This window comes from Bombina bombina, chromosome 9, assembly GCF_027579735.1.
Source record: "Bombina bombina isolate aBomBom1 chromosome 9, aBomBom1.pri, whole genome shotgun sequence".
Taxonomy (NCBI): Eukaryota; Metazoa; Chordata; class Amphibia; order Anura; family Bombinatoridae; genus Bombina; species Bombina bombina.
In genome coordinates this window covers 122,221,399-122,235,005 of record NC_069507.1, presented here as the reverse complement: position 1 = coordinate 122,235,005, position 13,607 = coordinate 122,221,399, and the positions used below count along the sequence as shown (strand labels likewise).

The window sequence follows — 13,607 nt, the reverse complement described above, 5'->3', positions numbered from 1 at the left end:
AAAATTAAATCATTTGAGGAACTGAAACATGAATTTAACCTGAGCAATCAGGATTTTTTCACCTTTCTCCAAGCTAGACATTATACTTCACAATTAGTAAATACGTTTCCGTGGAAATGGTCCTGGGGAAGATTGGAGAATTGGGTGGCTCTAACCAGGGCAGGTCTGTTCTCCATTTCACCCTGGTATACTCTTATGATCTCATATAAAGGAAATATGAATTTAGAGAGGATAGCTCATAAATGGGCAACCCTCATCAATACCGATATAGATAGTGACTCACATGTGGCCAGATCTATAAGATCAGCAAATGATGCTACAATTGCAGAAACTTGGAGGGAGTCTCATATAAAGTTATTATATCAAACTTATTTCACTCCTGACAGAGGCTACAGATGGTACAATCTAAATTTTAATAAATGCCCAAAATGTAGTCTCCCGGCAGCGGATTTAATCCACATGATATGGAATTGCCCTAGACTTAAACAATTCTGGGGTAAAATCGAGTATCTGTTACTAAGAATAATGAAGGTTACACATCTCAAAATCTCGTTACCCATAATTATATTTCTGTCAAATAACAATAGGGACTTCACTGACTCCAAAATAGTAAACTTAACTATTTTAGCAGCTAGAAATGTAATCTTTAGGAACTGGAAGAATAAGTTTAGCCCAACAATAGCTGAGCTTAGAAATTACCTAAAAAAACAATGCTTAATTGAACAAAAAGCAACGGATTTATCCTCAGAACGAGAAATAATAGCTTTTTTCAGCAAATGGGCGAAATTTATCAAAATATTTCCATCCCCTGAAATAGATCATTTAATCTATCCATTCAGAAATTCTGAATTGGTGTTGCTGGATGCTTGGTAGGGGGGGGGACTGGGGTTGGAGGGGGGGGGATAGGAGAATTGTTATTTTTATTTATATATTTTTTTTTTTTATTTTTTTATTATTTTTTGGCTTTGTTTTGTTTTTCGTATTGTAGGGTCGCTTAAACCATTTTCTAATAGATTGGTATCATGGTTGGTTTAGTAATTAATAAACCGTAATTATTATTTAACAGAGTTAACTGAAATAAAAAAAATGCATAAAAAACTGCTCTGGTTAAGGATAACTTTTGAGAGAAGAATAGAAATTGATTATTTATAATTTAGAGCTTTTAAGAGAATAGGAAGATGTAAATACTGTATGGATTAATTGCTGATAATATTCCTCTCTGGGAAAAATTGATGTAAGATTGTTTGCTTGTTTAAATCCATTCTTGTAGATCGTTATTGTGGTTGATTAGCAATTAACTAACCGTAACTATAACTAATGAGTCAACTGAAATATAAAATGTACATAATTCATCCTAATTATTTACTGATTGCTGAGGAAAAGTGATTAATTGTAATTTTGAGCTTTAGTTAATTCAAGATGAGTTAGATATAAAACTACATGTATGTAAAAAACTATAGACAATGTTCTTCCTTGGGAAAATTGATGTAATGCTGATGTAAAATAAAAACTATATTGAAAAAAAAAAAAAAAATTGTATGTTCTACGTAAAACATGAAGAAAATATGGAGGGTGCAAATCTCACAAGAAATATGCATTTCTGTCTCTAGATGTACTGCAGTGAAAAAGGTTTCAGTTTATTTTGCTTGTGGTCTCATGTTGGTATAGTTAATTGTTTTTGTCCTCTGTTAGGCCTTAATTTAAAGATAAGAAAGATAATAACTGAATTTTGAAAATGTAACCATAATTTTAACTGCATTTGTTTATCTTCATAACATTTATCTAAATGATGACTCAATTCCTAAGAATGTTCTGCTCTCATATCATAGTCTAGTATTTACCTGTAATCTTGCCTCTAATTATTTCTTTATCTTCTCAGTAAAATGGCGACACCAACATCCAGTATTTAGAACCATTTCCACAGTGCAGTTTCTTCTGAGGAAAAAACTGCAATATCCAAATACTAAATAGATACCCTACTATCCAGGAGCTTTAAGGAAGGAGGTTGAGCGCTGTTAGACATCTTAATTATACCAATATCCAAATACTGTCAAAAGAAAAACAAAATTTATGCTCACCTGATAAAATTCTATCCGGACATGGAGAGTCCACAATGTAATTCCAATTACTAGTGGGATATTCACTCCTGGCCAGCAGGAGGCGGCAAAGAGCACCCCAGCAGAGCTGTTAAGTGTCACTTCCCTTACCCATAACCCACAGTCATTCAGCCGAAGGGAAATGGAAAAAGAAGATAACACAAAGTTGTAGAGGTGCCTGAGGTTTAAGAAACCCCCCCCCCCCACTGTCTTAATTAAAGGGACAGTCTACACCAAGATTTTTCTTATTTAAAAAGATAGATAATCCCTTTATTACCCATTCCCCGTTTTTGCATAATCAACACAGTTATATTAATATACTTTTTACCTCTGTGATTACCTTGTATCTAAGCCTTTGCAGACAGCCTCCTTATCTAAGTACCTTTGACAGACATGCAGTGTAGTCAATCAGGGAAGACTCCTAAATAACTTCACAGGAGTGAGCACAATGTTATCTATATGACACATGTGAACTAGCACAGTCTAACTGTGAAAAACTTTCAAAATGCTCTGAGCTAGGAGGCGGTTTTCAACTGTTTAGAAATCAGTTTGAGCCTAGCTAGGTTTAGCTTTTCAAAAATACCACCAAGGGAACAAAGCAAATTTGATGATAAAAGTAAATTGGAAAGTTGTTTAAAATTGCATGCCCTATCTGAATCATGAAAGTTTAGTTTTGACTTTACTGTCCCTTTAAGGGTGGGGTCATGGACTCTCCATGTCCGGAAAGAAAGACATTTTTCAGGTAAGCATAAATTTTGTTTTCTTTCCTAAAGTATGGAGAGTCCAAAACATCATACCAATTACTAGTGGGAATCAATACCCAAGCTAGATAACACGGAATGAACAGGGATGGAAAACAAGACAGCAGGCCTAAACCGAAGGCACCACCGCTTGAAGAACCTTTCTCCCAAAGGAAGCCTCAGCCGAGGCAAAAGTATCAAATTTGCAAAATTTAGAAAATGTATGCAGAGAGGTCCATGTAGCCACCTTGCAAATCTGTTCCACAGGAGACAGCCCTAGTAGAATGAGCCATAATTCTCTCAGGGGGCTGCTGTCCAACAGTCTTATAAGCAAAACGAATCATACTTCTCAACCAGAGGGAAAGAGAAGTAGAAGAGGCCTTCTGGCCTTTCCGCTTTCCAGCGAAATAAACAAAAAGTGCAGAAGATTGACGAAAATCCTAAGTAGCCTGTCGGTAAAATTTAAGAGCACGCACAACATCTAAGTTATGCAAGAGACATTCCTTATGAGAAGAAGGATTAGAACAAAGAGAAGGAACAACAATTTCTTGATTAATGTTTCAATCCGAAACCACTTTAGGGAGAAATCCTAACTTAGTACGAAGGACTGTCTTATTCGCATGAAAAATAATGTAAGGCGAATAAAACTGCAGAGCAGAGAGTTCAGAAACTCTGCAAGCAGAGGAAATAGCAATAAGAAACAAAACTTTCCAAGATAACTTAATATCTACAGAATGCATTGGCTCAAACAGAGCCTGCTGCAAATTCTTAAGCACAAGGTTCAAGCTCCAAGGAGGAGCAACAGGTTTAAACACCAGCCTGATTCTGACCAGGTCCTGATAAAAAGAATGAACGTCTGGCATATCCGCCAGACGCTTGTGTAATAGAATAGATAGCGCAGAAATCTGACCCTTCAGAGAACTGACTGACAAACCCTTCTCCAGACTTTCCTGGAGAAAAGACAAAATTCTAGGAATCCTGACCCTACTTCAAGAGAAGCCCTTCGATTCACACCAATAAAGTATTTGTGCCATACCTTATGGTAAATCTTACGAGTAACTGGTTTGCGGGCCTGAAGCATATTATCAATGACTGACTCAGAAAATCCACGCTTAGCCAAAACTAAGCGTTAAATCTCCATACAGTCAGCATCAGAGAAACTAGATTTGGATGGAGGAAAGGACCCGGAGTTAGAAGGTCCTTCCTCAGAGGTAACCTCCAAGTTGGAAGAGAAGACATCCTTACCAGGTCTGCAAACCAGATCCTGCGAGGCCATGTAGGAGCTATCAGAATTACAGACGCTCTCTCCTGTTTGATATGAGCAATGACTCGTGGAAGGAGAGCAAACTGAGGAAACAGGTATGCTAGAATTCGGTCCAGCATACCCGTTTCCTCCGTTAGCTCTCCTTCTACAAGTCATTGCTTGTATCAAACAGGAAAGAGCATCTGTAATTCTGATAGCTCCTGCATGGCCTCGCAGGATCCCGAAGAACCGTCAGAGCATTTATCAGGACAGCCTGAGGATCTCTTGACCTTGAACCGTACCTCGGAAGATTGGCGTTCTGATGAGACGCCATCAGATCCAACTCTGGCATCTCCCACTTGAGGGTTAACCTGGAGAACACCTCCAGATGGAGAGCCCACTCCCTGGGATGAAAGGTCTGTCTGCTCAGAAAATCCGCCTCCCAGTTCACTCCTGGAATGTGGATGGCAGATAGAAGATAATTGTGAGCTTCCGCCCACAGAAAGATCCAAGCTACCTCCTTCATGGCCAAGGAACTCCGAGTTCCTCCCTGATGGTTGATGTAAGCCACTGAGGTGATGATGTCTGACTGAAATCTGATACACCTGGCTAAAGATAACTGAGGCCAAGCCATGAAGGCATTGAAGATCGCTCTCAACTCCAAGATGTTTAAGGGGAGAGAAGACTCCTCCCGAGTCCACAGGCCCTGAGCCTTTAACGAGTCCCAGACTGCTCCCCAGCCCAGCTGGCTGGTGTTCGTGGTCACAATCACCCAGGAGGGTCTCCGGAAACATATGCCCTGAGACAGATGATCCTGAAAAATCCACCACGAGAGCGAGTCTTTTGTCAACTGGTCCTGATCTATCCTCTGAGACAGATCTGAATGGTCTCCGTTCCATTGTCTGAGCATGCATAATTGTAGAGCTCTCAAATGGAATCGAGCAAAGAGAATGATGTCCATGGAAGCGACCATCAGACCAATTTCCTCCATGCATTGAGCCACTGATGGCTGAACAGTAGACTGGAGAGAGAGGCAAGAAGAGAGAGTTTTGATTTTTTGACCTCTATCAGAAAAATCTTCATAGATAAGGAATCTATGATGGTCCCTAAAAAAACACACCCTTGAAGATGGAGCAAGGGAACTCTTCTTCAGATTCACTTTCCATCAATAGGAACGTAGAAAAGACACCTGATTCAAGATGTCGTCCAGGTAAGGAGCCACCGCAATTCCCTGAGACCTGACTACTGCCAAGAGCACCCCCAGAACCTTTGTGAAAATTCTGGGAGCCGTGGCAAGGTCAAACGGAAGAGCAACAAATTTTAAGTGCTTGTCTAGAAAAGCAAATCTCAGAAACTGGTAATGATCCCTGTGAATGGGAACATGAAGATACGTGTCCTTCAGGTCTATGGTGGTCATGAACTGACCATCTGGGACCAAAGGAAGAATGGACCGAATGGTCTCCATCGTGAAGGACGGTACCCTGAGAAACTTGTTGAGACATTTTAGGTCTAAAATTTTGCATGAGTTTTTATTGAGCTTTTTAAAATGTTAGATATTACCAATGAAACATGTTGAGTTGTTTTTTTAAAAATGGATTTGAAACCCAAAAAACTTCTTTGCTTTGCTCCCTTATTATTAGTTAAAGAGATACCTTGATAGGTGTCTGGATCACTACATGGCAGGAAAAACTGCTGCCATATAGTGCTCCAGACATTTGCAAGCTCCTGAGCTTACGTCTCTGCTTTTTAACAAAAGACAGAGTATGAAGAAAATGTGAATAAAACATTTTTTGTGTGGAAAATGTTTCATATTCAAATGAATAAAGCTCATTCTCTTTCAAGCATCTTGGGAGTACTTTTCAAACATAGTGAAACATGTTCCAAATGTATTGAACTATTGTTGGTTTCTCTTTTCAAGATTTCCTTTTGAGAACTCCATTCCTAGGAAAAATTGGTGCCATCATTACCATAAGGGAAGATCAAATTATCGGTTCAAAGAATACCAGGGCAGGCAGCTGCTTCCGTTGATAAAAGTATTTCTCTTCAGTTGTGCCATATTTGTTTATGTATCCATGCCATAAACTACAAAAGCTATGCATAATGAAACAACTTTGTAATATACTTTCATTACGTATCCCCCCCACCATTTTATGTCATTTAGCGTGAAAAATTAGCAATTTGTAATACCCAGAACATAAACTGTACCCTGTTGACTTCTCAAGGCTAACTCTGGTATATACCTATTTGGCTTTATGATATTACTGTGAAACAATGCTCTCTAAAAGGCTTGCCCTGGATATATTTAGAATAGTCTGCTGACTAAAGCCCAGATTTGCCCCTCCATATAAGGCAAATGGTTGGAGGAGTTTGCTTATTGATAAAAAAAAAACAACAATTCATTTTACTGCAATTAAGACTTGGCTGATATGTTGTTCTATAACAGCAGAAATGTCTTGTAATTACAAGGTGTTTACTTTCCTTTTAAATAAGAAAAAAAATTATAATAAAAATTATAATAAAACATGAAGCACTCACTTTAGAGAAAGGTCAGCATATATAGGAGCAAATGACTGGCATTCTGTTGACCAATTAGCAAAGAATTCTACTATCCATGAGACACGAACATCAGACTGCATCTCCTCCTATAAAAAAAAGAAAAAAAAAAAAAAGAAAAGAAAAAGAAAGTCACACTTTTTTTTTAACAGAGTGATTACTTTTTTTCTTAAAAAGGTCTGAAAAACATAATTTATGCTTACCTGATAAATTTATTTCTCTTTTGATGTATCGAGTCCACGGATTCATCCTTACTTGTGGGATATTCTCCTCCCCTACAGGAAGTGGCAGAGAGAGCACCCACAGAAGAGCTGCCTATATAGCTCCCCCCTTAGCTCCACCCCCCAGTCATTCGACCGAAGGCTAGGAAGAAAAAGGAGAAACTATAGGGTGCAGTGGTGACTGAAAGTTTAAAAATAAAAATATATATGCCTGTCTTAATAAACAGGGCGGGCCGTGGACTCGATACATCACAAGAGAAATAAATTTATCAGGTAAGCATAAATTATGTTTTCTCTTGTAAGATGTATCGAGTCCACGGATTCATCCTTACTTGTGGGATACCAATACCAAAGCTTTAGGACACGGATGAAGGGAGGGACAAGACAGGGACCTTAAACGAAAGGCACCACTGCTTGTAGAACCTTTCTCCCAAAAATAGCCTCCGAAGAAGCAAAAGTATCAAATTTGGAAAAAGTATGAAACGAAGACCAAGTCGCCGCATTACAAATCTGTTTAACAGAAGCCTCATTTTTAAAAGCCATGTGGAAGCCACAGCTCTAAAAGAATGAGCAGTAATTCTTTCAGGAGACTGTTGGCCAGCAGTCTCATAAGCCAAACGGTTGATGCTTTTCAGCCAAAAGGAAAGAGGTAGCCGTATCCTTCTGACCTCTCCGCTTACCAGAATAAACGACAAACAATGAAGATGTTTGACGGAAATCTTTAGTTGCTTGTAAGTAGAACTTTAAAGCACGAACCACATCAAGATTGTGCAACAGACGTTCCTTCTTTGAAGAAGGATTAGGACACAGTGAAGGAACAACAATCTCTTGATTGATATTCTTATAAGAAACAACCTTAGGAAGAAACCCAGGTTTGGTACGCAAAACCACCTTATCTGCATGGAAAATAATATAAGGGGAATCACACTGTAAAGCATATAGCTCAGAAACTCTTGGAGCCGAAGAGATAGCTACTAAAAACAAAACTTTCCAAGATAGAAGCTTAATATCCATGGAATGCATAGGTTCAAACGGAACCCCTTGAAGAACTTTAAACCTGTTGCTCCGCCATGGAGCCTAAGCTTAGTTCTTAAATACAGGCTTGATTCTGACCAAAGCCTGACTAAATGCTCGAACGTTTGTGACATCTGACAGACGTTTGTGTAGAAGAATAGACAAAGCAGATATTTGTCCTTATAAGGAACTAGCTGATAATCCCTTCTCCAAAGCTTCTTGGAGAAAAGACAATATTCTAGGAATCCTAATCTTACTCCACGAGTAACCTTTGGATTCACACCAATAAAGATATTTGCGCCAAATCTTATGATAGATCTTCCTGGTGACAGGCTTTCTAGCCTGAATCAGGGTATCAATGACCGACTCAGAGAAACCACGCTTTGATAGAATCAGGCGTTCAATCTCCAAGCAGTCAGACGCAAAGAAATTAGATTTGGATGCGTGAACAGACCTTGGATTAGAAGGTCATGCCTCATTGGCAGAGTCTATGGTAGAACCGAGGACATGTCCACTAGGTCTGCATACCAAGTCCTGCGTGGCCACGCAGGTGCTATCAGAATCACCAAAGCTCTCTCCTGCTTTATTCTAGCAACCAGACGTAGAAGGAGAGGAAAAACATAGGCCAGATTGAAGGACCAAGGCACTGCTAGAGCATCTATCAATACTGCCTTGGGATCCCGGGACCTGGACCCGTAACGAGAAAGTTTGGCATTCTGACGGGACGCCATCAGATCCAAGTCTGGTGTGCCCCATAGCTGAATCAGCTGGGCAAATACCTCCGGATGGAGTTCCCACTCCCCCAGATGAAAAGTCTAACGACTTAGGAAATCCGCCTCCCAGTTTTCTACTCCTGGGATATGGATTGCTGAGAGATGGCAAGAGTGATCCTCTGCCCATCGGATTATTTTGGTTACCTCCATCATCCTCCTTGATGATTGATATAAGCTACAGTCGTGATGTTGTCCGACTGAAACCTGATTAATTTGGCCGCAGCAAGCTGAGGCCACGCCTGAAGCGCATTGAATATCGCTCTCAGTTCTAGAATATTTATCGGGAGAAGAGATTCCTCCCGAGACCATAAGCCCTGTGCTTTCAGGGAGTTCCAGACAGCATCCCAGCCTAGCAGGCTGGTATCTGTCGTTACAATGAGCCACTCTGGCCTGCGGAAACACATTCCCTGAGACAACCACCAGAGAAGAGAATCTCTGGTGGTCTGGTCCAGATGCAGTTGAGGAGACAAATCTGCATAATCCCCATTCCACTGTTTGAGCATGCATAGATGTAGTAGTCTGAGGTGTAGGCGGGCAAAAGGAATTATGTCCATTGCCGCTACCATGAGTCCGATTACCTCCATATACTGAGCCACTGATGGCCGAGGAATGGAATGAATAGCTTGGCAAGTGGTTAAGAGCTTTGATTTTCTGACCGCCATCAGAAATATTTTCATTTCTACCGAGTCTATCAGAGTCCCTAGGAAGGAAACTCTTATAAGAGGGAAGAGACAACTCTTTTTTATGTTCACCGTCCACCCGAGAGATCTCAGAAAAGCCAACACAATGTCCGTGTGAGACTTGGATAGCTGGAAAGTTGACTCCTGAAATAAGATGTCGTCTAGATAAGGCGCCACTGCTATGCCCCGTGGTCGTAGAACCGCCAGAAGGGACCCTAGCACCCTTGTGAAAATTCTGTGAATAGGGATGTGTAGATACGCATCCTTTAAGTCCACGGTGGTCATATATTGACCCTCCTGGATCAGAGGTAGAATAGACCGAAGTGTCTCCATCTTGAATGATGGAACTTTGAGGAACTTGTTTAGAATGTTGAGATCCAAGATTGATCTGAAAGTTCCCTCTTTTTTTGGAAACCACAAACAGGTTTGAGTAAAAACCTAGCCCCTGTTCCTCTTTTGGGACTGGGCGGATCACCCCCAAGGTATGTAGGTCTTCTACACACCGTAAGAACGCTTCTCTCTTTGTCTGTTTACAGACAATCGAGAAATGTGAAAAGTCCCCCTTGGAAAAGAGCCTTTGAATTAAAGAAAATATCCCTGGGACACAATTTCTAAAACCCAGGGATCGTGAACATCTCTTGCCCAAGCCTGAGCGAAGAGAGAGAGTCTGCCCCCTACTAGACCGGAGTCCTGGATCGGGGGCTACACCTTCATGCTGTCTTAAAGGCAGCTGCAGGCTTCTTGGCCTGTTTACCCTTGTTCCAAGCCTGGTTAGGTCTCCAGACTGACTTGGATTGGGCAAAATTCCCCTCTTGCTTTGCAGCAGAGGAAGCTGAAGCGGGACCACTCTTGAAATTCCAAAAGGAACGAAAATGATTTTGTTTGGTCCTTATCTTATTTGATCTATCCTGAGGGAGGGCATGACCTTTCCCTCCAGTGATGTCTGAAATAATCTTTCAGTTCAGGCCCGAATAGGGTCTTTCCTTTGAAAGGGATGTTCAAAAGTTTAGTTTTAGATGACACATCAGCAGACCAGGATTTAAGCCATAACGCCCTGCGTGCTAAAATGGCAAAACCTGAATTCTTTGCCGCTAATTTAGCCAGTTGAAAAGCGGCATCTGTAATAAAAGAATTAGCCAATTTAAGGGCCTTAATTCTGTCCAAAATGTCTTCTAATGGAGTCTCCATCTGAAGAGCCTCTTCTAGAGCCTCAAACCAGAAAGCAGCTGCAGTAGTTGCAGGAACAATGCACGCAATAGGTTGAAGAAGAAAACCTTGATGAACAAAAATTTTCTTCAGGAGACCCTCTAATTTTTTTATCCACAGGATCTTTGAAAGCACAACTGACTTCAATAGGTATAGTTGTACGCTTAGACAGAGTAGAAATAGCTCCCTCCACCTTAGGAACTGTCTGCCACGAGTCCCGCATGGTGTCAGATATGGGAAACATTTTCTTAAAAACAGGAGGGGGAATGAACGGAATACCTGATCTATCCCACTCCTTAGCAATAATATTCACAATCCTCTTAAGGACTGGAAAAAAACATCAGTGTAAACAGGAACCTCTAAGTATTTATTCATCTTACACAATTTCTCTGGGACCACTATAGGGTCACAATCATCTAGAGCCGCTAATACCTCCCTGAGCAATAAGCGGAGGTGTTCAAGCTTAAATTTAAAGGCCGTCATATCAGAATCTGTCTGAGGAAGCATCTTTCCTGAATCAGAAATTTCTCCCTCAGATAACAAATCCCTCACCCCTATCTCAGAGCATTGTTAGGGCATATCCAATACAGCTACTAAAGCGTCAGACTGCTCAGCATTTTTCCTTAACCCAGAGCTGTCCCGCTTTCCTTGAAAACCAGGCAGTCAGGATAAAACCTGTGTGAGGGTTGTATTCATAACTGTGGCCATGTCTTGTAAAATAAATGAATTCGACGCACTAGAGGTACTTGGCGTCACTTGTGCGGGCGTTACTGGTTGTAACACTTGGGGAGAGCTAGATGCTAAACCCTCATTTACTTCTGACTGAGAATCATCTATTGCTCTATTTTTAAGTGCTAATATATGTTGTTTATAGACATATCAGTACAATTGGGACACATTCTAAGATGGGGTACCACAATGGCTTCCAAACATATTGAACAAGGATTTTCCTTGGTGTCAGACATGTTAAACAGGCTAGTAATGTAACAAGCAAGCTTGGAAAACACTGTAATCAAAGTAAATAACACTTAGAAATAAAACGGTACTGTGCCTTTAAGAGAAAAAAAGACGCACAAATTCTGCAAAACAGTGTAAAAAAGCAGGAAACATAACGAAATTTTTACAGTAGTATCATATAGCCTTAGTAACTTTGCACAGCTATGCAAATAAACAATTAACCCCTTAATGGCAAAACCGGATTGAAAAAACATCAAAACCAGTAAAAAAAGACTTTCAGCACTTTGCCACAGTTCTGCTGTGGCTCCTACCTGCCCTTCAGAACAATTTGTGGGGGGGGGGGGAAACTTCTTTTACAGCCCTCAAACACGGCAGGAACCTCTGGAGAAGCAGTTCGAAGTCTAAGAGGAAAAGAAACTGCACAACTGAGGCGCGAAAATAGGCCCCTCCCACCTCAATGTTTTGAGGCCTAACAGACAAACACTAGAGTGTCTAAATTAACCATGCGGGTTAGAAAACTCAAAAACAAGCCACAATGACCCCTTTAGTCCCTTCAAAAAAACGTTATAATTGCATCAATCACTGAATAAACAAAAACGTTTTTACCAAACAGTGTCACCAGTAACTAATGAGCCCTTCATGCAAGCTGAAATTCCTATCCAAGTGTCTGAATACAGCTTACCCTTCCCTCATGGGGATATTGCCAGCCTTTTCTAGAAAAAAAACAATAGACTGAACATACCTTAATGCAGTTTAGCCTGCAAAATGTTCCCCCAACTGAAGTTTTCCTGTACTCTTCAGCCCTTGTGAGAACAGCAGTGGATCTTAGTTACAAAATGCTAAGATCATCAACCTCCTTGCAGAAATCTTCATCCCTTTTCTGCCAGAGAGTAAATAGTACACACCGGTACCATTTAAAAATAACAAAATTTTGCTTGAGAAAATAAAAACCCTAACATTTTTGTCACCACACTCCTCGTTGCCCTTCCTAACAGGCAGAGAGAATGACTGGGGGGTGGAGCTAAGGGGGGAGCTATATAGGCAATTCTGCTGTGGGTGCTCTCTCTGCCACTTCCTGTAGGGGAGGAAAATATCCCAGAAGTAAGGATGAATCCGTGGACTCGATACATCTTACAAGAGAAATCACTATTCATGTTAGCAGATTAGGAGTTTCTTCTTGCAGAGAGAATGAAATATATGATTTACCTCTATTGTTTTGTCGTTGAAATATTTGATGTGCTCAGGACCCATATAAAGTGGTGGCTTACATGTCATAAGAAACACTGAAAAAGAGAAAAAAGGAAATTTATGCTTACCTGATAGAAGAAATAAATTTATGATATGATGCGTCCACGGATTTCATCCTTACTTGTGGATTTATCCTCCTGCTAAAAGGAAGTGGCAAAGAGCACCACAGCAGAGCTGTATATATAGCTCCTCCCTTCCCTCCACCCCCAGTCATTCGACCGAAGTAAGGAAGAGAAAGGAGAATCCAAAGGTGCAGAGGTGACTGAAGTTTATAAAAAATATAATATAATCTAAACCTGTCTTACGAATGACAGGGAGGGCCGTGGACTCGTCATATCGTATAAGAAATAAATTTATCAGGTAAGCATAAATTTCCTTTTCTTCTACAAGATATGACGAGTCCACGGATTTCATCCTTACTTGTGGGATACAATACCAAAGCAACAGGACACGGATGAAAGGGAGGGACAAGACAGGAACCTAAATGGAAGGCACCACTGCTTGAAGAACCTTTCTCCCAAAACCAGCCTCAGAAGAAGCAAAAGTATCAACTTTGTAAAATTTGGAAAAAGTGTGAAGAGACGACCAAGTCGCAGCCTTGAAAATCTGTTCAACAGAAGCATCGTTTTTAAATGCCCATGAGGAAGCCACAGCCCTAGTAGAATGAGCCGCAATTCTTTCAGGAGGCTGCTGTCCAGCAGTCTCATACGCCAGACGAATGATACTCTTCATCCAAAAAGAAAGAAAGGTAGCCGTAGCTTTCTGACCCCTACGCTTTCAGAAAAAAACAATGAATAAAGAAGATGATTGACGGAAATCCTTCGTCGCCTGCAAGTAAAACTTCAGGGCACGGACCACGTCCAGGTTATGCAACAT

The 13,607-nt window shown here is 40.6% G+C and overlaps 1 protein-coding gene across 1 annotated transcript in view; it reads right to left on the bottom strand.

Annotated features, from left to right (window-relative positions):
• TMX2 (thioredoxin related transmembrane protein 2) overlaps window positions 1-13,607 on the bottom strand; it is a 243,673-nt gene that overhangs the window by 105,464 nt on the left and 124,602 nt on the right. The window contains exons 4-5 of the mRNA XM_053692336.1: window positions 12,690-12,766; window positions 6,615-6,721 (exon numbers count right to left, since the gene is read on the bottom strand). Of these exons, the coding sequence (XP_053548311.1) occupies window positions 6,615-6,721; window positions 12,690-12,766 (184 nt within the window). The remainder of the gene's footprint in view (window positions 1-6,614; window positions 6,722-12,689; window positions 12,767-13,607) is intronic.